General features: G+C 41.6%; 1 protein-coding gene across 2 annotated transcripts in view; it reads left to right on the top strand.

Annotated features, from left to right (window-relative positions):
* The window catches only part of RSBN1L (round spermatid basic protein 1 like), a 34,160-nt gene extending 11,486 nt beyond the window's left edge, over positions 1–22,674 (top strand). Inside the window, exons 3-9 of one of the 2 annotated variants that reach the window (XM_081330910.1) lie at positions 284–559; positions 878–942; positions 11,146–11,283; positions 12,225–12,367; positions 14,304–14,471; positions 21,266–21,374; positions 21,468–22,674. In XM_081330910.1, coding sequence (XP_081187036.1) covers positions 284–559; positions 878–942; positions 11,146–11,283; positions 12,225–12,367; positions 14,304–14,471; positions 21,266–21,374; positions 21,468–22,121 — 1,553 coding nt within the window. In that variant the 3' untranslated portion in view covers positions 22,122–22,674. Of the gene's footprint in view, positions 1–283; positions 943–11,145; positions 11,284–12,224; positions 12,368–14,303; positions 14,472–21,265; positions 21,375–21,467 lie in introns of both variants that reach the window. The other variant, XM_081330909.1, reaches the window with a different exon arrangement.
* The last annotated feature ends 3,373 nt before the right edge of the window (positions 22,675–26,047 follow it).

A 26,047-nucleotide genomic window follows, 5' to 3' on the forward strand; every position in this document is an offset into this window, starting at 1 on the left:
CCGTGGACCAGAGGGGGGCGTGGTTTCGTGTGCTGCCTGCATCCTGCAGATGGGGCTTCACTTGTTTGCGATGGCCTGGTTGCTAGGATACCGTGGCCCGGTGCCGATCCACGGACTGGGGCTTGGGGACCCCTGGCGTAACATATTAATGACTGAAGTTAAAAGTGATATTGCCGTTCTTCAGGATTCATGTGTATGATGTTTATTAATATAGGATATTGTTCACCTTCATGTAGCTCCAGCTTTTGATAAATTAAAGCAAACCTTTTCTTTCTTTTCATAGACGTAAAAGAAAAAGTGAAAAGCAACGCGGACGATCTGCAGATCAAAAAAGTGAAGAAGAAAAAGAAAAAGAAACACAAAGAGTGTGAAAAGCGGAAGCGTCCAAAAATGTACAGTAAATATATTCAGACCATCTGCTCAGGACTGCTTTCCGATTTCGAGGATCAGGAAGCCAAAGGCATTGTGGATCATCACCACCACCATCACCACCACCAAGATTTCAGTGAGAAACATAAGAATCCCAAGAAGGACTCTGAGTCCAAGAGGGCGGACAACAGTGAGTTTCCCTTTGTCTCGTTAAAGGAGCCACGGGTTCAGGATAAGCTCCAGAGGTTGGACGCGTTGGAGTTCAGAGAGTTCATTCACGTTGAGCACCAGCCTAACGGAGGTGCCTCAGTGGTTCATGCCTACACTAAGGAGCTCTCCCACTTGTCTCCTGTGGAGATGGAGAGATTTGCAGAAGAATTTCTGGGTTTGGTTTTTAGTGAACAGGAGAACTGTGCAGCTTACTATGTAATGGGAATTGTTCATGGGGCAGCTACTTACTTACCTGACTTTTTAGACTACTTTTCGTTTAATTTTCCCAATTCGCCAGTGAAAATGGAGATTTTGGGAAAGAAAGATATAGAGACTACGACTATGTCCAATTTTCACGCTCAGGTAAGAGGTTATCTTTCATATTTAAAAAACAAACAAAAACAAAAAACATTTTGCTTCGTATTCAATGTTCCAGTTGTTTCTCCTTTTCTCTAAAATAAATATATTAAGCAAGATCGAGCTTTCTAATATATATATATATATATATATATATATATATATATATATATATATATATATATTAGTGCCTTTTCTCTTTATACCATGTCACAATGTAGAAAACAAAAACGATAGCATAACTTCTATTTTTGATAAGGCAAACAAAAAGGTCCTGTGAATTACCCGCTCGACGTTTAGATTGCCTACCTAATTCATTGAAATTCTGTGTTTGTATTCCTTGTTGGCTCTGGAGCAGGAGGTGCTAGTTTTGTATATATTCTGAATGTCTGTGGACCTTTCTCAGGGGTGTCAAACTCAATTTCATTGAGGGCCGCATCAGCATTGCGGTTGCCCTCAGGGGGCCAGGGTGGGCGTGGCCTACTGGGTGGGCGTGGCTAGAGTGCGTATGGCCTACTGGGTGGGCGTGGCCAGCTCTACATCGTTCTCATCAAGGGTGCCTATGGGGGCCTGGGCAGGAGTGGGACAGATCTGAGGTTCTCTGGCAGAAGGAGGGTCTCTGGGGCAGGGCCAAGGCAGTGGGGGCCGTTCCTTCACTGTTTCCAGGATGGCTTCGGGGGCCATATGAAACCACTTCGCGGGCCGGATGCGGCCCCCGGACCTTGTGTTTGACATGTCTGACCTTTCTCCTTTCATTAAGGTTGGGAAAAAAAATAGAATAGAAACTGTAGGGGAAAGCACAATTCTTAAAAGTGATTAATAAAAGTCAAAGCGGGTCACTTTGTCGAAATGTGAAATGGCTGCAGTCCTGTATATGCTTATCTGAGAATCGGCATGCCTGGATCCAGCAAAGCCTTGAGCCCACCTTGAGGCGTGCGTGTGTTACGCTAACTGAAGGGAAAGAAAAGCAACATATCCCAACCCTTCCATTGCAAGTATAATTCATGTTTGTTTTATGCCTGCAAGTGGATTTATGAAAGATTGATAGTTTCTGATTTTAGATTTTGCATTAGACTTTGTGTAGTTTGTTTTTTTAAAAAAAGATTATTCTTGATTTTTTTTCTTCACATATTAGTATTTGTCGATTGCCTGTAAACAAACATCCAGCAATTTTCTGCTTGATTGAAAGAATGTGGAGGCTGTTAAAGCAAAATGGAACTGAAATAGTGTGGGGTATAAAGTCCTTTTCAGGTTGTAGAAGCCGTATGGTTTGGCTGATGTTTTGAGGTTATTTGGAAGCATTTAAAAGAAAAGAGACCAAGAGTAGTATTCATTGTTTAGTATTCATTCCATGGGAAAGTTCAATGTTACAAGCAAGATGGTTACATTTAATTAATAAGCTTTGCTGTATATGGGATGGGGGAATGTGGCCACAGAGACGGACACACATACACATGCGTGTGCGCACGTGCACGCGCGCACACACACGCATGCACACACACACGTACACAGAGATTGCCCATATACCCATTTATAGGGCAAGGAATCTCTACAATTGGTTTGAGCTGCACTTGGAAACCTTAGGTTGAAAAGGTGAGAAAGCAAGGTGTTTTACAGGATCTTTTGCCTGTTTTTATCATTTCATTTATTTATTTACTTGTTCGTTTGTTTGACCAGTATGCTGCCAGTCTCACCTAGAGGTGACTGAATTTTATTTCAGTCTACTTTTTTTTCTGGCAGAAGGACATCGTCTCAAATTCAGATGCCTCTTCATTTCAATTTAAATATAATTTAATCTCTTACCTTAACTTGTAGTCTAAAAATAGTAAAAGGACCTACCTGAGTAATGGAGTGCAAAAATGTCGAAATATTCATTAAAGGGTTAAAAAATATTTTCCAACTCTGGAATTGGAATGATGTTATAATTTATAAAAACATTTATGCCATCTTCAGTAGGAATTAATTACATGTTTATACAATAGCTGAACATAAGAAATACTATAAAATGCAATTTGAAAGAGGCATCAAAGAAGCAAGGTTAACAACCAATTAAGCTGTTTAAAGCCTGTAAAATAAGAATTTCTTGGCTGCTTATCTGTCTCAAAAGTATCAAGGCAGGGCAAAATCAAATTGAAGTGCTGCATTGAAAAAACCTGTACTGTCACCATCTGGCATTGGCATAGCTTTTCTTGTAAAGACCAGTTTTTCAATGGCCCCAGCTGTCAGGGCAGATTCTTTGGGAATAGATGGACTTTCCAATATTCTTATACCAGGCAATTTAAAATTCATACCAGTTATATGCAACACTTTGAATTGAACCTGAAAACTATCCACTAGCAAGCTGTTAAAAAAAATGGTTGGGTGACCACATCTTGTTCTGTCCTCCTTCTGGATACTCCTTAATGAGTGTTTCATGTAGAATATATTACAGTAATTTAATTTGGATGTGAAATTACACAGCTTTGTCAAATCTGGGAAAATTCTCATTGAAGAGAATTTTGGAATTCCATACATGTGAAAATGACTCATTGGAGAAAGGTGACCTAAAGATAATGCTTAGAAATATGTTTTACAGGAAAGAATACAACAGCAGTGACTGAGGTTGACAACAACATTCATAGCCACAGTCACCTTGATATTGAGGAGTATTTCCAGAACATACCGAAATTCTTCACAGGGACTAGAGCCCCAATCACAATAACTACTCTTCGTATGAATTATCACACAGTCAGTTGATTGTCTATTTTGTCAGAAGCTTAGCTTGTTTACATCAGTGATACTTGGTGTTGTTTGGGGGGGGGGGAAATTAACAAATTGTGAGGCGAATTATGTAAGGCAGAAAACATTAGTAGAATTTTATGCCAATACCTTGTGGTTTATTTTGGAGAACTAGCTCAAAACTGAACTCTTTTGAAATTTATATATATGTGTGTGTGTGTTTTGCCTTTTAGGTATTTTCTTCTTGTGAAAACTGTATCAGTTTTGGTTTGTATCAAGTATGTGTTTAAGTGTTTGCAAGTTAGTTTCTGCATTTGCAAGTTAGTTTCTCCACTCTTGTGTTCAGAGAGGAATTATATTATGAAAAGAATATTGCTACTAGGATGAATAAGGGGCTTTGTGGGGAAGAAACCCAGTTGCACTTTTCACAAATTGGAGTAATGAAAAAGCTTGGCAGAAAATTAACCAAGTTTATTGGAGATGTGAAAGGCAGGCGTTGAGTTCCTAGATTGGTCTGTTGATTACGCACCAGTTGCTGAATTGTTTAGTTCCTAACTTTCATTCATTCGTTATCTATTTCCTATTTTTTTTAAATGAAAGTTTTGTATGTTTGAGGGGTGTTGTTAAAATGTTTATCTTTTGGCTATACACACACACACACACACACACACACACACACACTCTAGACAGCACACTAAAAAGCAGAGACATCACCCTGTCAACAAAAGTGCGTATAGTCAAGGCCATGGTCTTCCCAGTTGCAATGTATGGCAGTGAAAGCTGGACCATAAAAAAGGCTGAGCGCCAAAGAATGGAGGCCTTTGAACTGTGGTGCTGGAGAAGACTCCTGCGAGTCCCTTGGGCTGCAAGGCGATCAAACCGGTCAGTCCTAGAGATCAACCCTGACTGCTCTTTGGAAGGCCAGATCCTGAAGCTGAAACTCAAATCTTTTGGCCACCTAATGAGAAGGAAGGACTCCCTGGAGAAGAGCCTAATGCTGGGAAAGGTGGAGGGCAAGAGAAGAAGGGGACGACAGAGAACGAGGTGGCTGGATGGAGTCACTGAAGCAGTAGGTGTGAGCTTAAATGGACTCCAGAAGATGGTAGAGGACAGGAAGGCCTGGAGGAACGTTGTCCACAGGGTCGCGATGGGTTGGACACGACTTCGCAGCTAACAACAACAACAACAATATATATATATATATATATATATACGGTGTATATATATATATATATATATATATATATATATATATATATATATATATGTATATGTATATGTATATGTATATGTATATGTATATGTATGTATATGTATATGTATATGTATATGTATGTATATGTATATGTATATATATGTATATGTATATGTATATATACACACACATACATTATTGTATTAATGAGTGGAGGATTTCCAAATGACAAAGGGGGAGGAATTCTATTCATGTAATGGAAAACGTGGAAGAGATGCTGTCTAGCAAATAATCAGACGAGAGGCAGGAGGCCCCCACCATCCTTAACGACTGATCAAGCAGCTCAGAGTGGCAGGGAGGAAATTTGTACTTTCAGACTTTCAAGATTGACATCTTCCCTCCCAAGTAAACTAGACAGGAAACATGAACTAATTCTATTTTACGGTAAGGCCACCTTCACAGAATCTTGCAAGTCTGAAAATACAAATTTCCTGCCAGCATCTTTAACTGCTTGATACATTAGGGCAGGTCCTTCACAAGTTTCTTTTCTTGACTGTCCTTTTATTTGTACTTACTTAGTTGTGTTTTTTTTTATCCTGCCTTTATTATTTTTATAAATAACTCAAGACAGCGGACAAGAAGCAGTTATGGGGAGTCCTGGCTCTCTTGTCTGATTGTTTCCTAAGAAGAATCTTTTTCCCTCCTTCCCCAAAATCATCCACACACATTCCATTACAGCAAATGACATGATTTTTTGCTCCTGCGTGGAGAGACCTAGGATTTTGCCCAGTTCCATTGTTTTTGTAGGATATAATTTGCTGCTTGTCAAACTTGTTCATTTCATTCTTGTTCTAAAAATAGAACGGGTTCAGTCACAGCGTGTGTAATGCATTCTATATTTAGAGAGTTGAACAAAATGCCTGCTAGTCTTAAGAAGAGCAGATTTGCCCCATTCGTGATGCACCACTCTCCAACCATGACCCATAATGAAACAGCTTTTAAGATTATTAAATTTTGAGGTGGTACCTTTTAATGAATAATTAATTTACTTTAGAATGTTTTCCGTTGAAGGTAAAAATTATACAACGGTATTAAAAAAAATTGTTCTACGGTAATATTTTTTAATACCATGTTAGTCCTATAATATAGTCCTATGCCCCAAGTCCCAAAATTAAATCGCGAGAACCCAATTTAAACAAAGATGTCAAAACATTACACTTATTCATTGATGTGAGCAAAATTATCCAAAGCTACATATCTGTGATTGGCAAAAGTATGTGAAATAAAGATGTAGTGAGAGTAACAGCTCTTTGTATCAGGTGATGTGAGAAGACTTTAATTCTCCCCCCCCCCCCAACTTGGGGTTGAAATAAATGTTGGGAGACCTCTGGGACAAAAGTTACTCCTATGTCCGTGCCCCAATTATCCTGAAATCGTGTTATTGGATTTAAGTAACAAAATGGCTGAATGTGATGGTGTGGTTTCTGATGATGAAAGATACTTTATCTCCCAGAGGTCTTCCACTTCTAGTTCCTTGTTTGTTTTCAGTGAGGAAATCAGAAACTAAAAATTAAAAATCCACCCACTCTTATAACACAAATGGCTATTTGGCCATTGAATGTTGGTGGCGTGATCTTGGCGTACTGGGTGTGGATAAACAGGATTTTGAGAGACAGTATTACGTCTCTTCCCTCTCTCTGGCCAGGCTCCCACAAAGCCTTTCAGCCAGCCCTGCTACATACTTATTAAATAACATTTGCTTTCATTACAGGTAGTCAGTCCTCGACTTACAACGGTTTGTTTACTGACTGTTCAAAGGTACAAGGGCACCGATAAAAGCGACTTAATTGACTGTTTCCGCATTCACGACCATTGCAGCGTCCCCATTGCCAGGTAATCAAAATTCAGACGCTTGGCGGCTGACTCATATTCATGACAGTTGCCGTGTCCCAAGATCACGTGATCACCTGACAAGCAAAGGCAGTGGGGAACCCAGATTCACTTTAACAGGTGCAGTGATTCACTTAACAACTGTGGCAAGAAAGATTGTAAGATGGGTTAAAATTCATTTAACAAACGTCTCACTTAGCAACAGAAATTTTCGGCTCAGTTGTGGTTATAGGTCGAAGATTCCCTGCCACTCTCATTCAGAGAGATTCAGGGGTTGGTGGAAGCAGAGTTCTTATTAGTTGCGCTCTCTCTCCCTTCTCCCCCCCTTTGTGTGTGTGTGTGTGTGTGTGTGTGTGTGTGTAAAGAGAGTTTTATTTATGCGGTTTTAGATTTTTCTCTTCTATTTATTGTATATTAAGTGGCACAGAATATATGAGGCAATTAAAAGCCAATTAACTGCTTCCTGATGAGCCAGCAACAAAGCAATCCGATTATTGCCTCAGCAGAGCTTTCAGTTGAGAAGTGTGTGGGGGGGGAGAGAAAAAGGAAGGAAGTGAAAACAATTGCTTAGCTGTGAAAAATCATTTGAAAACACTCTAGCAGATGACAACAATTGGCAACGTGGCATGCTCACCGCAGTCTTTGCCTTCAGACTTTATACTAAAGATGACAAAACAGAGGGATGGAAGAGAAAGATGGAAACTAAGGGAAACAAATTACCGTATATACTTGAGTATAAGCCGAATTTTTCAGCCCACTTTTTGGGCTGAAAAATTCCACTTCGGCTTATACTCCAGTCAACAAAAAAACTTACCGAGGACTTGTGCGCGGCCGAGGCTTTGGTGCTTCCGGGATCGCGCGCACCTCTCCCAAGCCACCGCCGTCCGGAGACCTGCCGAAGTTTGGGGAGGTTTGGGGAGGTGCGCGCGCACCTCCCCAAACCTCCCCAAACTTCGGCAGGTCTCCGGACGGCGGCGGCTTGGGAGAGGTGCGCGCGATCCTGGAAGCACCGAAGCCTCGGCCACGCGCAAGTCCTCGGTAAGCTCCAGGCGGTCACTTGCTTCGCGTCTCCTGAGGGAAGGGGGGGCGACTGGAGCGGGCGTGTTTCCTCGCCTGCTGGGCGCCGCGATTTGCCCGGGGAACGCGCGGGCCCCGAATGGCAGCGTGGAGCGAGGAAGCAGACAGCCAGGGCTTCCCCGAGAGCCGCGGCCACACAGGGTATTCCTGTGTATTCAGGCTTGCAAAATGGCGGATCGAGCCTCTGCTGGCGGCAGAGGCTTGCAGAGCGCGGATCCAGCCTCCGCCGGCGGCGGAGGCTTGCAGAACGGCGGATCGGCTTATACTCGAGTCAATAACTTTTTCCAGTTTTGGGGGGTGAAATTGGGGGTCTCGGCTTATACTCGAGTCGGTTTATACTCAAGTATATACGGTAGATGGTACAGGTGGTCCTCGGCTTATGACCACAACTGAGCCCAAAATTTTTATGTTGCCAAGTGAAACGTTTGTTAGGAGAACTTTGCCCTCTATTTATGACCTTTCTTGCCACCCTTGTGAAGTGAGTCACTGCACTTGTTAAGTTAGGTTGTTAAAATGAATCTGGCTTCCGCTTTGACTGCTTGTCGGAAGGTTGCAAAATGTGAACACAGGACCCCGGGACACTGGAACCATCATAAATACGAGTCGGTTGCCAAGCATCCAAATTTTAATCACATGGCCGTGGAGATGCTGCAATGGCTGTAATCCCTTTTTCCAATGCTGTTGCAACTTTGAACAAGTTACAGCTTTGATCTCTTATAAGCAGGACTACCTGTATGAATTGCAATGCACAGCTGAAATGAAAACAATTCAGGGAGAGGAAAAAGATAGGCATCCATATGCCTGTCTGATCTCTTTTTTTGTATTCCACTATTTGAATTGAAGGGACGTGGTGGCTCAGTGGATTAGGACGCTGAGCTTGTCGATCAGAAGGTCAGCAGTTTGGCAGGTCGAATCCCGAGTGCCGCATAACAGAGTGAGCGCCGGTTACTCATCCCAGCTTCTGCCAACCTAGCAGTTCGAAAGCACGTAAAAAGGCAAGTAGAAAAATAGGGACCACTCCGGTGGGAAGGTAACAGCATTCCGTGCGCCTTTGGCGTCTAGTCATGCTGACCACATAACCACGGAGACGTCCTCGGACAAGCGCTTTTTCTTCGGCTTTGAAACGGAGATGAGCATCGGCCCCTAGAGTTGGAAACGACTAGCACGCATGTGCGGGGGAACCTTTACCTTTTACCTATTTGAATCAATTTCATGCTTTTTTCTTACAATCCTATATAGCTAGAACACATGAAAGAGGGCAATCTTCCCTGAAGTGTATTGCATTCTCTACCATCTATAAATAGGTCTGAGTATTTTATGTGATAGCTTTCCATACCGTATGATAGATAAATGCCTGGAAAAGTGTTTTATAATCACCTCTTGTCAAAACATTTGGCCCCACTGCATATTTTTTGGAGAGTGTCTTTGTGGATGTAGGAAATATACAATTTAAGAAATATGGAATAAGCTTTATTTTAACTACATTTTTGGATCAAAATCTAAAACCGAAATTGTTGTAAAAAGGCTGACTAATATTTTTTAAAAATCAGAACAATTACTGCATCACTTTCATATCAATACCAATATCTTTAATTTTAATTTGGATATGTTTTTCCCCCACAATCAGTTACATAGTAATTATCCTGCAGTGCACTTTAAAATGCTCAGCAAGTTAAACCAAATGGTTCTTAGCCTTTAAGATCTGGTCCATTGAGCTGCTTTAATGACGTCCGTTGTGCTAATTGAGTGTTTTTGTGGTTTTGTTTTTTTGTTTCAGTAAGATGCTCAGAGTTTGTGGAATTGAGCCTGTATATGAATGATGGAAAATAAACAATTCCATTTCTCAAATATCTTCATAAATTTACCTCATACCATGTAGGAGTTTGCGTATAAAAATATTGGGACATCCAACTTAGATTAGCGGATTAGTAAATTAAAACCAGCTACAGTGGCCTCTGTGGAAGTACAGGTAGTCCTTGAGTTACAACCACAATTGAGCCCATAATTTATGTTGCTAAGTAAAACATTTGTTAAGGGAGTTTTGTGATTTTTCTTGTCACTTTCAAATAAGGGAATCGTTGCATTTATTAAGTTAGTAACATGATTGTTAAGTGAATCTGGATTCCCCATTGATTTTCCTTGCCAGAAGGTTGCAAAAGCTGATCATGTAAGCCCAGGATACTTCAACCATCATAAATGCAAACCAGTTGCCAAGCACTTGATTTTTAATCATGTGACCATGGAGATGCTACAACAGTCGTAAGTGTGAAAAAACGGTCATGTCACTTTTTTCAGTGCCGTTGTGGCTTTGAACTATGAGTAAATGAACTGTTGTAAGTCGAGGACTACCTGTAGGTTGCTAATGAATCAGGACCAGTATTTTGTTGCCAGGCTGCTAGTGCAGGGTTTATTGCATTTTGGCGGTGGGAACAACATACATTGGGGGGAAAAAATACATGAGAAAAAGCATTGTCTAATGCCCAGAAACCTGAATCTATGATTCTAAAGATGTAAAGATTAGCAGCACTGCATTAGTGACAACTGTACAATCTGTTATTTTAGTGGACAGAAGGTAGGAACTCCGCCTGTGCATTAGATCATCTGGTAATTTAAAAAGCCATTACTGGATGCTGACTATATTCATCTGAATAACCTTGAAGGAACGGTGTGATGACAGCTTGATTGATGGCAGCATTCAAAGCAGTGTTGGCAGAAAAGCGAGATAAGCAACTTAGATGAAAGAGCATTTTCCGCCTCTTATAAATGGAAATGCATTCTTGAAGTTACACCTTGACAGAGAGAGAAGCAACAAAGTAATAAGAAGTAATAAAAGCAAAAGAAAGAAATAAAAGTAATAAAAAGTAAACAATGACTCTCAAGAAATAGTTCTATAAAAATAGGATATTGTGTGTGAAGTATGAATCTTTTCCTTTTCTAAAATTCAGAACGTGCTCTGTCTGTTTCCTTTAGCTGAGCTGAAAGCGGAAATTGATAATTTCCGTTTGCTCTATATAAGTTGCATTATAGTGTTGAGCATCCATCATGTCATTTGCCACCTTTGTTTCAGTATATATATTTTTTACAATAATGCATTTAAGATTATATCCTTTTGTTAAACATATATTGACATAGTAACTTAATGTTGCATTTGCCAGCAATCTGCATTTTAAAATTATGTTTATTCTTTTGTGACTGTTTAATACAAACTACTGCTTGGGTTTCAGAAAATATTTAGGATATTTTTACGTATTTAAATAATTTTGTAAATTATTCTGAGTATAAAATAACCTGGTGCTGTTTTATTTTTACTTTAATTGGCATTTGTTCAGGTAAAAAGAACATATTCCCATGGTACGTACAGAGCCGGTCCAATGAGGCAAATCAGCTTGGTTGGAGCAGTAGATGAAGAAGTTGGGGATTATTTTCCAGAGTTCCTTGATATGCTGGAAGATTCACCTTTGTTAAAAGTAAGATGGCAATTAGAATGTATCAGGAATCTTTATTTCAAATAAAATCATGCTGCTGTTCAGTAATTAATTTCTTCATCTAATGAGTCAAAATTAATAAATTATTTAACACCAAGGAGGAAAATATATTTTTCTGTCAACTTGTATTCGATGCTCATATTTTAAGAGCCAGCCTGTACTTTAATTTCTGAAAGCTGCATCCATTGCACATTTTCAAGCAAAACTTAAAAGTTTTTAAAGTTCCGGAGCTTATAACGTGTAAGTTGGTAGTTTGTCTCTTGCAGAATTTGGCACGCTTGCAGTGCTCACCACTTTGACTTCAAAATATTGTGAATGTACACGTTTCAGTCTCCGTTTCAATCTCCGTTCAGATTGAAAGTTTCCATGCTCGGTGTTAATCAATTGCCAACAATGTTATAAGTCAGTGATGGCGAACCTTTTAGAGACCGAGTGCCCAAACTGCAACCCAAAACCCACTTATGTATAGTCAGGTGCCAGGTGGGCGTGACCCATTGGGTGGGTGTGGCCCATTGGATGGGTGTGGCCCATTGGGTGGGTGTGGCTGCGGTGGTAACAGCAGACTGGGTGGGACTAAAAAGTTTTATCAATCTATTCCAACTTTGTCAGATTTTTTTTTCCCCGCGAGAAGTTGAAATTGATTGATTGATTGAAGCCTTTTTTTTTTTGCACACGGCAGTGGAGGCCTAAAGCAAAAAGGTTTTATAAAACGCAGTTGAAGGCCTGGGATTGGGGTGACGGCGCGCGTGCCCACAGAGAAGGCTCTGCGTGCCACCTGTGGCACCCGTGCCATAGGTTCGCCACCACGGTTATAAGTTGTAGATGGGTACACGGTGCTTTTCATTTTGTAAAATAAATACGTAGTTTAAAATGGTTGCATCAGAAAATAATATCGATTTTTAAACATAAGTGTTTCATTTTAGTGTACTTTACCATGGGGGACTCTTTCTAGTCTGAAACTAGAAAGTCGGAAAGACAGCGATGATGGTCCCATCATGTGGGTACGTCCAGGAGAACAGATGATTCCTGTGGCAGATATGCCAAAGTCGCCTTTCAAAAGGAAAAGGTCTGTTATAATATTTGGTTGACTTCAATAGTCAGTAATATTTAATACTCCGTTCCAGGATTAGTGTAGCAGAAGGAATGGTAGAACTTGAGGGCAGAGTTAAAAGAGGAATCAGCCTAGAATCCTATGTAGCCACAAGTGGACCCTTATCAAACTCTAAGTAGGTTCCAACATGTATCTGAGAAGATTCCTGTGCACAGGCTTTTAGCAATAAATCAGTTTAATGGCAGCTTCACGGGTGGACCTGATCTTTCCTACCAGACAATTGGCAATGCAGTGACTGTGTATTGTCAGTGCAGAGAGGGCACACCCTAAAGAACTGGTTTCCCAGTTATCACATATATTCTCCCAAAGGGCAGCTGAGGTTCAAAAAGGGCTTCAGAGATTGATAGTCAGACAGCTAATTAAAGATTCTGTTACTGTTAATGTTCTTGCTTCCCCCCTACACACACACTTCTTGTTCTTAAAGATGCTATTTCCTGCCAAATAAATTTATTTTAACAGTTATTTCCTTTTAAGCAGCCCACATTTCGTGCAACATGTAGGCAGTTTGATTTTATTTGGGCTCCCCCCCCCCGAATAATTTCAATAATTATTAAATAAAATAGACAAAACAAATTCACCAACCTAATATAAAAATACAATTTTTTTTTAAATGGGGGGAATTCCCTTCCCCCAAATACTAAAAAAAAAAGAAACTTACAAGAAAGAAATGGAAACCCTGGATTTACAAATGAAATTGGACGATCATTTTAAAAATAAAGAAATGTACAAAGAATGTATCAAAAGTAGGGTGCGGACTATAGGTGTTACATTGAAATATTAGAGACTTAAATTTTATTTTAAAAAATTACAAATGGATTTGGGTAAAAATGATAAAGAACTTTGTTACAAGAGCAAAAATTGTAGAGGGAAAACGGGAGGTTAGAACATGGGACTTAAGGCTGGAAGGAAGAAAGAGAAATACAAAATTGGTTTCACCGTGTTTCAGTGATGAGTTGCTGTCTTTGGTGACATTCAGTGGTTAAATAATAACAAATTGGCTACTGCTAAGGATGTCTTAAATAATGCAGGCTATTAAAACAATGTGTGTAAATCTTTCTGTGATTTAATTTCATATGTAAAATACCGATCTTTGCAGAGTTTGATCCACGATATGCTCATACCCTTGACTCCGGCCTTAACGTTTTTATTTAATCTTTAGGCAGACATATTGCAATGTTGAGAACTCTGCCTCAGTGTTCATATATTGACAGTGTGGTGGAGGCCTCTTTTATGGAAAGGGATATTCAGTTATGGCTATGTTAATTAAAGAGTCAGTATCTAGGGATCAAGATGTTGGTTTAGGACAGGGCTAGGCAACCTTGGCTCTTTTATGACTAGTGGACTTCAACTCCCAGAATTCCTGAGCCAGCATGGCTCAGCTTGGAAACCTCTCCCGTTCCCCTCAGCGTGGCTGGCTCAGGAATTCTGGGAGTTGAAGTCCACAAGTCATAAAGCGGCCTAGGCCAGGGGTAGGCAACTTTGGCCTCTTTTATGACTCGTGGACTTCAACTCCCAGAATTCCTGAGCCAGCATGGCTCAGCTTGGAAACCTCTCCCTTTCCCCTCAGCGTGGCTGGCTCAGGGATTCTGGGAGTTGAAGTCCACGAGTCATAAAAGAGCCAAGGTTTAGGATAAGGGAAAACCCAGGTTCTCATCCACTTTCAGCCATAGAAGCTCACTTGGTGCTCTTTGCCCTTTCTCAGCCCATCCTACCCCATGGAAGAATTGGAGAATGTTATATACAGTATGGCTTGGGAACCGGTTTATTTGTGGGACTGTCTCTCCCCAATTGTATCTCCCCGCTGGATGCCGTGAGTGAAATTAAACCGATGAAGCCAAAAATCTTTACAATGTGACTGATGCGTAGTCTTTCCGTCATTTTGTTTTAACAGAACTACCAATGAAATAAAAAACCTGCAGTACCTACCTCGTACTAGCGAGCCTCGTGAAATGCTTTTTGAAGACAGGACACGAGCACATGCAGATCACATAGGACAAGGATTTGAACGACAGACTACAGCTGCCGTCGGAGTGTTAAAGGCAGTGCATTGTGGAGAATGGTATGTAATGGCCGGCCGGTTCAGGAAAATATCTGCGGAATACTAGACATGTTTTAGCAATGAGAAAAACTGCCTGGAAGCGGGTTATGATGGCACCTTTCAAGTATTTGAAGGGGCGTCTCATAGGAAAAGATCCAAGTCTTGTTTTTTGTCATTCCAAAGTGCAAGATATGGAACGTGGATCTTTAGAAATATTTACAGCTCAGAGTTGAATTGTGGGATCCTTGGTGTTCTCTGAGCTTGGTGGTTTTCTTGTAGACATTTCGTGACCAAAACTAGGTAACACCATCAGTGCTAAAAGGGAGTAGAGTTTGCTCTTGTTTTTATATACTAATGGCTTGCCCTGTCGGTGTAAGACAGGGGTGCCAAACTGCCGGCCCGTGGGCCAGATGCGTCATGCTGAAACCCACCCACCCCATCTCCGGCAATGGGGGAAAAAGTCGAGATACATTGCGACACGTCACATGACGTTGCGAGTTTGACACCCCTGGTATAAGAGCAAACCCCACTCCCTCGTAGCACTGATAAAGTTACTTAATTGGGTAATGAAACGTCTGCAAGAAAACCACCAAGCTCAGACAGCACCAAAGACCCCACACAATGATTTTTAATTATAGATCAAGGCAATTTTGGATTAGGAAACATTATCCTATTGATCAGGGCAGGTTGCTAGTTGAACCAATTAAGCCGAGAGATGCTAAGATCTTTTTCACTGGATATCTTCAAACATACCAATCTGGGAGGTTGGGATTAAATATCCTTTTCCCTGTCGTTTTTTTTTAAGACATTTTATCAGTAGAGATACCATTTAGTAAGAATTTTCATCCTAAACAGCATTCAGTAGCATTAAAGAAAGACATTGAAAGTGATACTGGAGGAGGAAGAATTTTTGTTGCCACATTTATCAGTAGGGGTAATCCACACAGCTAGAAAAATGAAAATTATATCTTGACTGGAGAATTGCTAATTGCCTGACACTTAAGGACTGGAAGAATGGAATAATAGTTAAATCTTTTGATTTGACATTGGATTATGCAGATGGTAATAGTAAAGCCTCCCAATTCCTAGTGACTTATTCTATGGATATTTCCATTCTCCATGTAGTTTTCTTGGAAATAATATACTGCTCAAAAAAATAAAGGGAACACAAGATAAGACATCCTACTATTAAATACAGTACATTGTGTTGTTTAAGTGTTCCCTTTATTTTTTTGAGCAGTATACATTGCTTCTGTCTGTTTTCCTGTTTGGTCAACAGCAGTAAGAATAGTCCAAAGCAGGGCTCTCTTCAAACTTGGCCCTTTTATGACTTGTGGACTTCAACTCCCAGAATGCGTGCCTGGCTGAGGAATTCTGGGAGTTGAAGTCCACAAGTCACAAAAGGGCCAAGTTTGAAGACCCCTCCCAGAATTCCTCAGCCAGGCACGCCGTATGAGGAATTCTGGGAGTTGAAGTCCACAAGACATAAAAGGGCCATGTTTGAAGAGCCCTGGTCAAAAGGTTTTTCATCCCTCTACTTAATCAAGATGGTCTCAGCTTAGCTTCAAAGCTCAAGCCAGATGCTAGCCAGATGCTGCCATTTACTGAGTCAGTGGCTTGTCTGACGGGTGAATCCTATTGCTTTACTCTCTTCTCATAACTCAGTGTAAAAGCAACACATTCCTTCAATTCATTTTTGTGTGTCTGTGGCCGAACTATTTGGTTCTCTCCTCACTAAGCAACAACTGTGGGATGGTCCTGCTCAGAAACTAAATCATTGTACAAGAGGCAGAACTTTGGCATCAATTACTACAATGCCTTCCTTGTTGTTGTTGTTAGTTGCGAAGTCGTGTCCGACCCATCACGACCCTATGGACAACGTTCCTCCAGGCCTTCCTGTCCTCTACCATCTTCTGGAGTCCATTTAAGCTCACGCCTACTGCTTCAGTGACTCCATCCAGCCACCTCATTCTCTGTCGTCCCCTTCTTCTATTGCCCTCAATCTTTCCTAGCATTAGGCTCTTCTCCAGTGAGTCCTTCCTGCTCATTAGGGGGCCAAAGTATTTGAGTTTTAGCTTCAGGATCTGGCCTTCTAAAGAGCAGTCAGGGTTGATCTCCTGTAGGACTGACCATATAGGCTGTATACTGTCACCCTGCCTATTTAACTTATATGCAGAGCACATCCTGAGAAAGGCAGGGCTAGATGAATCAAAAGTTGGAATTAAGATTGCCGGAAGAAATATCAACAACCTAAGATATGCAGATGATACCACTCTAATGGCAGAAAGTGAAGAAGAACTAAAGAGCCTCGTGTTGCGGGTAGAGAAGGAGAGTGCAAACATTGGCTTGAAACTTAACATTAAGAAAACCAAGATCATGGCATCCAGCCCTCTCAATTGCTGGCAAATAGATGGGGAAGAAATGGAGGTAGTGACAGATTTTATTTTCCTGGGCTCCAAGATCACTGCAGATGGGGACTGTAGCCAAGAAATTAAAAGACGCTTGCTCCTCGGGAGGAAAGCCATGGCAAATCTAGACAGCACACTAAAAAGCAGAAACATCACCCTGCCAACAAAAGTGCGTATTGTCGAGGACATGGTTTTCCCAGTTGCAATGTATGGCTGTGAAAGTTGGCCCATAAAAAAGGCTGAGCGCCAAAGAATTGAGGCCTTTGAACTCTGGTGCTGGAGAAGACTCCTGCGAGTCCCTTGGACTGCAAGGCGATCAAACCGGTCAGTCCTAGAGGAGATCAACCCTGACTGCTCTTTAGAAGGCCAGATCCTGAAGCTAAAACTCAAATACTTTGGCCACCTAATGAGAAGGAAGGACTCACTGGAGAAGAGCCTAACGCTGGGAAAGATTGAGGGCAAGAGAAGAAGGGGACGACAGAGAAGGAGGTGGCTGGATGGAGTCACTGAAGCAGGAGGCGTGAGCTTAAATGGACTCCAGAAGATGGTAGAGGACAGGAAGGCCTGGAGGAACGTTGTCCATAGGGTCGCGATGGGTCGGACACGACTTCGCAGCTAACAACAACAAGGACTGACCGGTTTGATCGCCTTGCAGTCCAAGGGACTCGCAGGAGTCTTCTCCAGCACCATAGTTCAAAGGCCTCCATTCTTTGGCGCTCAACCTTTCTTATGGTCAACTTTCACTGCCATACATTGCAACTGGGAAGACCATAGCCTTGACTATACGCACTTTTGTTGACAGGGTAATGTCTTTGCTTTTTAGTGTGCTGTCTATATTTGCCATGGCTTTCCTCCCCAGGAGCAAGCGTCTTTTAATTTCTTGGTTACAGTCCCCACCTGCGGTGATCTTGGAGCCCAGGAGAATAAAATCTGTCACTACCTCCATTTCTTCCCCATCTATTTGCCAGGAATTGAGAGGGCCAGATGCCATGATCTTGGTTTTCTTAATGTTAAGTTTCAACCCAAGTTTTGCACTCTCCTTCTTCACTCGCAACAAGAGGCTCTTTAGTTCCTCTTCACTTTTTGCCATTAGAGTGGTATCATCTGCATGCCTTCCTTAGGTCTGTTAAATTTAAATTTAAGGTTATGCTAAATGAGCTTTACATCCACAGTATATTCAATACATGGGACATTACTGCTAAGCTTGTAAGCCGCCCTGAGTCTTCGGAGAAGGGCGGGATATAAATGGAATTAAAATAAAAATAAAAAAATAAAAAATTTTCAGTAGCTCATTTTACATTTAGTTGTTGTTGTTAGTTGCGAAGTCGTGTCCTAAACTGTACATTTAGTACAGTTACAAAAAACAATACCACTGTATGACATTTAATTTTTTCCAGTAACTGTGTGTCGGGATCAATTTTCTTTTAGTTACAGAATGCAATAGGAGAAGCAAAACCAATAGACATACACAGACGCACAGAGGGAGGGAGGGAGAGGGTGAGAGGAGAAAAAATAGTTTTCTTTTTTCTGATTGGCTTGAAGAAAATCTCCAATTTTAATAATCTTGGAAACATGCCGTTCCTGTATGTTTATCTCTTGAAGAGCATGTACACATGGATAGTACCGCTGGCCATTATGATGGGATGAGAAACCAATGATAGGAATAAACATGATCGAGGTGGACTTCAGTGCCAGTAATTTATTTTGGGATTTCCACAAGTTTTCTTTATCATCCATCTTGATTTCTTGATCCATGTAGTTTCTGCATTTCACTCTCTGATACCTCTACCTCTTAGTCGCTACAAAATAGAACTCAACAGCTTTTTGGGTGGCTTTGCAGTAGTCATGGCCTCCAAGTCCTTCAAACGCCAGTTATCAACATTGTAAGACATTTTTGTTTTCTTAAAGAAGGTTAGACACTTTAATTTGCTTTTTTTTTAAGTTGTAAACTGCTGGCTTTCAGAAGTGGTTTATGAAATTCATTAGAATAGCCCTCCCTCTACAACTTTTACCTGCTTTATCTTCCAACACAGCTGTCATCTCTTCTTGGTTGCAATAATGTTTCATTGGCTTGGTGGATTGAATTAAATATTAAATTTTTCATCTTCACTCTCAATGTTGGTTTTTTTGTCTGATGGATGAAAGGGAGTGCTTGGAGGAATAGAATTTTCATTTGCTAAAGTGATATTTTCAGCATCCTCTCCTAATACTTCCTATTTTGGGCCCAAAGAAGAAGGGCTATTTTTGAAAGAAAAAAAAAAGATAATGTCAATTACACAAATCGTACATCAGTAAATTGCAGTATAGAATTGGCAAATGGTTCACGATGGCTTTCAGCACTACTGGTTGATGCAATTTGCCTACTGCAATCAGCTGGGCGCTCCATCTGTGCTTGTGCAGCCCAATGCCAAGATCATCATCTGGCTGATTTTTTCTCTCTCCTCTTCTATTGATCTTTCCTCCTCAAATGCCTGAGTGTTTTAGGAGCTGTGTGCCAGAATAAACCAGTCTCATCTGCATTGCAAATCCAGGCATCGTTATGAGTCACTCATTATGGGCGATGTTATGTAACTTTTTCCTTAAAGCCTAAGTCTCATTCATTCGCCATCTGCACGCTCACAGTTCCAAGATTAGACAGTTCCACAGACATGCAAATCTAGATGTGCCGTTGCAGTTGTAATAGCTGCTAATTTCTAGTTTTATTCTCCAGGAATTAACATCAGCCAAACATTAATGTTCCACCACTGCTTTGCTAAATGTGGTTTTCACGTCCCGCTTTGAATGTTTTTCACCCCAAGTGCAGTTTATACAGGTAGTCCTTGACTCATGACCACAGTCGAGCCCAAAATTTCTGTTGCTAAGCGAGCCAGCTGTCAAGTGAGTTTTGCCCGATTTTACGACCTTCCTAGCCGCGGTTCTTAAGGGAGTCACTCCAGTTGTTCAGTTAGTAACACGGTTGTTAAGTGAATCTGGCTTTCCCCCATCGACTTTGCTTGTCAGAAGCTCTCAAAAGGAGATCACGTGACACCCCCCCTCCCCCGGGACACTAACCGTCATAAATACGCATCAATTGCCAATAGTCTGAATTTTGATTGCGTGACCCTGGGGACGTTGCCACAGTCGTAAGTGAAAAACGGTCATAAGTCACTTTTTTCCAGTGCCGTTGTAACTTTGAATGGTCACTAAATAAACTGCTCTGAGTCAAGGAGTAGCTGTACAAATATTAAAAATGGGGTGTTTTTCCCCCCACCCCATACTTTTCTCAAGTCCATGCAATGGGCATTTCGGAGTTTAGGGTATCCGTCAGTTATAGCCTGTGTTATATGGTGAAATTTATTCTTTGGCTGTTTCCACCCACTACTATCGGTGCTCAGCTTGGAGGTGTCTTCAGCATTGCCTCTAAGCTTAGTCAGGTTTTACTTTTAGGCATCAGCCAATGTTCCAGAGGATGTGGCTACACTGCTATTATTGGTTCATGCAGGTCTAACAGAGGTTGGGTTTTGGGTGTTGGTCTGTGCTGCTGTTCCATGAAAAGAATTAACAATTTCGGTTGCTCTTGATTGCTTAGCATTCTGGGCTTCCCCCAAACTGGAATACAGGTGGTCCTCAACTTACAGCCACAGCTGAGCCCCAAATTTATGTTGCTAAGGGAGAAATGTGTTAAGTGAGTTTTGCCCCATTTCACGGCTTTTCTGGTCAAGTGGATCCCTGCAGCTGTGAAGTTAGTAACGCCGTTGTGAAGTGAATCTGGTTTCCCCCTTGACTTTGCTTGTCAGGAGGTCACAAAAGGTGATCACATGACTCCGGGACGCTGCGACCGTCCTAAATATGAGCCAGTTGTCAAGCATCTGAACGTAAATCCCACGACCACGGGGGATGCTGCAACGGTCATAAGTGTGAAAAAAAGGTCATAAGTCACTTTTTCCAGTCCCGTTGTGACTTCGAGCGATCACTACACGGACTGTTGTAAGTCAAGGATTACCTGCACAGGTTGGAATAGGACAAGACACCGCAGCCCATTTGCCACGGCCAACTCAGCATGGGACATGTTGCGGTGGGACAGTTGTCACAATTCAATTTGATTATTTAAAATAAATAAAAAATTAGTTTTTGTCATTCCTATTTCATTCTGTCCCTCCTTTTGAATATTCTTTTAACGATTTCTATTCCACCATTTTTTTGGATGTTAGCGTAACTCTTCTCGCACAGCACGTTCAGACATGGCGAGTTGTCCCACAGGGTGTTGGCTGTGGCGAGCTGGCCACGGCGAACTGTCGTAGACCCTTTACAGGTTTTTTTTTTTGTATTTTTGTAGAGTTTTGCTTAACTTGCTTATAAGTATTTAGATAGTTGCATTTTTTAATAATCCTGAATGGGAACTTTGTTTTTTTCCCCCTCCGTGTGTAGGGTTGAACAGCCTCGCATAACCAAAGACGTAATTTGTTTTCATGCGGACGATTTCTTAGACGTAGTTCAGCGACTGCAGTTGGATTTGCACGAGCCTCCGCTTTCTCAGGTAACCCGCCTCGATCGATGGGCGACGTGGGAGAAGGTTAAAGGAACATTTGAAGGAGGTCCTTTTTTTTATTTTCTCCCTTTTTCCTTCTAGTGCGTCCAGTGGGTGGACGACGCGAAATTAAACCAGCTACGAAGGGAAGGCATCCGATACGCCCGAATCCAGTTGTACGATAACGACATTTATTTTATACCGCGGAACGTTATACATCAATTTAAGACCGTTTCGGCTGTGTGCAGTTTGGCGTGGCACGTGCGCCTCAAGCCGTACCACTCGGAGGCGGCAGAAAACCAGACCGCCTGCGAAACGGATCCCCCAACCGACCCCACGTCTTCTGTCCCGGGACTTCCGGCTGGCAGTGCCATCCATCCCACGGACATCCAGGCCTCCGAAGAAACCAAATTCTCAAGTAGCCTTCAGACTAACTACGTGAAACAGGAGGTTCCATGCGGGCCACACGAACCTGCTCTCTCGTTCCAGAATCCGGAGGAGCCCCATCCCGTCGACCTTCCCGAAAAGATGACAGCCTCCAGGGCTGCCGAATGTCAGAAAGCTAAAGCGAGACTGGATCACGCTCACTTGGCAGGGTGGAGACTTGAGACTGACTCGAACCCCGAGCCTGGCCACAAATACACACAGGACAGCATGTGCCCCGGGGGTAGTCGTGTGAATCAGGAAGACACGAGGCAGAGGAGCTCCACTTACCCAAGTCTGCATGGCAAACCAGAAGACGATTTTTTGTGTTAAGTGCGTGGGTGTGGGCGTGCGTGTGCGTGCGCATGGGCGTGCATATATGTTTTTAAAATACTTTTAAAATATAACGACACGATGTAAGGAGGCTTACATTCTGTGAGGCAGGTTTGGTGGGTTTTTTTTGTTTTTTTTTAACCTGCCCTTGCAGCTGTTGCAGCATAAAATAGTTTATGTAGCTTTGTAACATTCCTCAGTGCCTGTCCGTAACTGTAAACGTTTGAAAGCACTTAGGGCCAGATGCACTGTAAACACTGCAGGTATAACATAAAAGTCTTTAAATATGAGTTGTAGGTTTTAGAATAGAGCTGACATTTAACATATATATTTTTTGTAAGATAAGCCAGAATTCTTTTTGACAATTCCAGGCTTTTCCATAGAGCTTATTTATACCATTTTTTTTTCTTTTTCTGTTTAATGTGTCAGCACTGTAGTGTAAATAGCTTTTTTAAAAAAGAACAAAAGAAAACGAAAGAAAAATGAAAACTTTTTAGCGTGATTTATATTAAAATCTGAGCCGCTTAATAAAGGTTCATAATAATTATTTTCATTTTGGAAAAAAAAATCAGTCCTGGTTAAAAAAAAAGGGAAATATTCTTATATTAAAAGTGTATAGATGTATTAAGTAAGATAGAATTTGTTGTTGAATTTCCACAAAATCTTATCTGGAGAAGAATAAGAAGATACACTTCCTTTTGGTTGGATGCTAGACAATATATCAGAATTAAAACATTCTCCCCTTTTCCCATCTATTGAACATTAGACTTCAGCAAGGATTGAACATTTGATTACTCTTGACAGGTATATCACTAAAGTGGAGTCCTAATGAGTGGTAAATCATAAATACAAAACAGAGGGATACAAAAAACAACAGTACTACAGTTTACCAGTTATTTGAACAAAATGCATCAATAGACCAGCACTGATCCACTTATTTCTTCCCCCCCCCCTGTCATTTGTCTGAGCACTCAATTCTGCAATGGCAACAAGCAGATAACTAAAGAGAGTTTTACAATACATGTAAGAAAGGAAAAATAAAGAGCAATGCATTTACAACCAAGAACATAGCACCAAATCAATATGAATTTCCCTCATGCATCTGGCTAAATAAAATTAGGAATATGCTTAGTTTAATTCCGTCTGTGCCAGAACTTAAAAGTATAACAGAACACAAGAACCGCTGTCGATTTCTGCCCTCTTTTATGGCACAAACACTCTTCCATTAGGTAAAGGTAAAGGTTCCCCCGCACATGCGTGCTAGCCATTTCCGACTCTAGGGGCCGGTGCTCATCTCCGTTTCAAAGCTGAAGAGCCAGCGCTTGTCCGAGGACGTCTCCGTGGTCATGTGGCCGGCATGACTAGACGCCAAAGGCGCACGGAACGCTGTTACCTTCCCACCGTAGTGGTCCCTATTTTTCTACTTGCATTTTTACGCGCTTTCAAACTGCTAGGTTGGCAGAAGCTGGGACGAGTAACAGGCGCTCACTCTGTTACGCGGCACTCGGGATTCGACCCGACAGACTGCTGACCTTCTGATCGACAAGCTCAGCGTCCTAACCCACTGAGCCACCGCGTCCCTTTTACTCTTCCATTATTCCCAGCTATAATATGAAGAGTATCCACTAAAATATTCACCCGTCTTGTCAATTCCATTTTGAGTCTTCAGCTTTGCCATCCGGGTGATGGCGATCTTCACCGCAACCCTGGCCTCGCCATTTGGTTGAACACGCAATAAACGTCTCCTTGTCACATCATCGCTGAGTTTCCGGTGCTGTAATTGTGGCAATTTTAAAGAGAAGCAAATCCTTAAGGCTTCATTTGTGAGTGGGGTTGTTTTACAGCGAGGTTTAATGTGTGGGGCTGCATCCAGTTGGTGACAAAAGGTCACAGAAGCCAGTGCTTAGAAAAAGGTTGAGAATCAGCTAGCCTTCAATGGGAACTTAAAATTGATCTGGGGTAAGGAATACATACTGCCCTTTTCCGTACAAAAGAGAGGCAGAAGCCCAGTGAAAATATCTGCTGGCGTGCTTTGCTATACTGTGTGAGTATACATGGAACTGCTGAGGCTTACATTGCAGTCATAGAACTGTGAAAATTTAAAGAAAAGGCAGAGATGCAGAGATTGGATACAAGGAGAGCGAATAATTCACCCATGGTAACCGAGCATTTGATAGAATAAGTAAAGGTAAAGGTTCCCCCGCACATGCGTGCTAGTCGTTTCCAACTCTAGGGGCCGGTGCTCATCTCCGTTTCAAAGCTGAAGAGCCAGCCCTTGTCCGAGGACGTCTCCGTGTTCATGTGGCCGGCATGACTAGACGCCAAAGGCGCACGGAACGCTGTTACCTTCCCACCGTAGTGGTCCCTATTTTTCTACTTGCATTTTTACGTGCTTTCGAACTGCTAGGTTGGCAGAAGCTGGGATGAGTAACAGGCGCTCACTCTGCTACGCGGCACTCGGGATTCGACCCGCCAAACTGCCGACCTGATCGACAAGCTCAGCGTCCTAACCCACTGAGCCACCGCGTCCCTTATTTGATAGAATAGTCATGGTTAATTCTTAGCCTCTTCCACTTTGAGCTCTATGGGTATTTTGAAGCTTTAATATATAGTCTTAAAAAAAAGAAAAGCACAGCCAGAAAAAAATACCTTGGGGCCTTTAAAACATATAAAACCAGATAATAATGGCTGTGCATTTTTAAGCATTGAGGATGATTTTTAAAGAAGGCTCTTGCTGTGAATGTAGGAGCCAACATGGTTTCCCGTACAAAGCGATGGCTATAGCCCTTTTCAGATCGCCGATGTCAGCAAACGGCACGCTTTTTGTGGGTTGTGTTGTACACAGTTCGATAAACGAGTCTTATTCTTTCTGCTGTCATCTAGTGCTTATCTCCCATCTTTACAGCCCAAATATATTAGCCTTAATCTTTTGTTTTTCCTCCAGAAATATGTCCTAGTCTCCTTCCACTTACCTGCTTTGACTGATGCAACAACAGATAAATGCTACTTTTTTTATATTAAAAAAGGTGCTCTGAGCTTCTTCATATTCTCCATCTCACTCTGTAATTTAAGAAGAAACTACTTTCAATCTGTATGTTTCCCAACTAGGATTTGAATTGTTGGGATTAGGCTGGTTATGACACCCTAACCTTCGGCCACAATTGAGCCCAACCTTTCTGTTGCTAAGCGAAAGTGAGTTATTAAGTGAGTTTTGCCCCATTTTATTTATTTATTTATTTATTTATTTTATTAATTTAATTTATATACCGCCCTTCTCTCAAGAGACTCAGGGCGGTGAACAGGGCAATACATAAAAATTAGATACAAAAGTTAAAATTAGATTATTAAAACATAATTAAACAATGCCCAGAGATAATACAAATTTAAAATTGAAGTCGTTAATAAAAATCCCACCCCGTCCCATCAGGCCAGGCCAGCTTGTTTAAAGAGATAGGTTTTAAGGTCGCGCCGGAAGGAGCGGAGATCGGGCGCCATCCGGAGCTCAACCGGAAGATGGTTCCATAAATTTTACAACCTACCTTGTCGCAGTTAAGTGAATCACTAGTTGCTAAGTTAGTCAAACTGTTGTTGAGTGAATCTGTCTTCCCCCTTGACTTGGCTTGTCAGATGGTTGCAAAAGGGGATCATGTGACCCCGGGATGCTGCGACCATCATAAATGTGAGTCAGTCTCCAAGTGGCTGGATTTTGATCACATGACCGTGGGGATGCTGCAATGGTTGTAAGTGCGAAAAACATGCCTTTCTAACTTTGGTCAGTGAATGAACTGCTGTAAGTCGAAGACGGTAACCCGTATTATGTAGTAGGCAAAGAAGAGCTTAAGCAATTGTAAATCATTAGGGATTGGATTGAAGAGATTGGTGCTTAGACATTTTTCCCCCCCCTGATTTTGGAATTTGAGATCCAA

Source organism: Vipera berus (assembly GCF_964194415.1).
Source record: "Vipera berus genome assembly, chromosome: 6".
NCBI lineage: Eukaryota > Metazoa > Chordata > Lepidosauria > Squamata > Viperidae > Vipera > Vipera berus.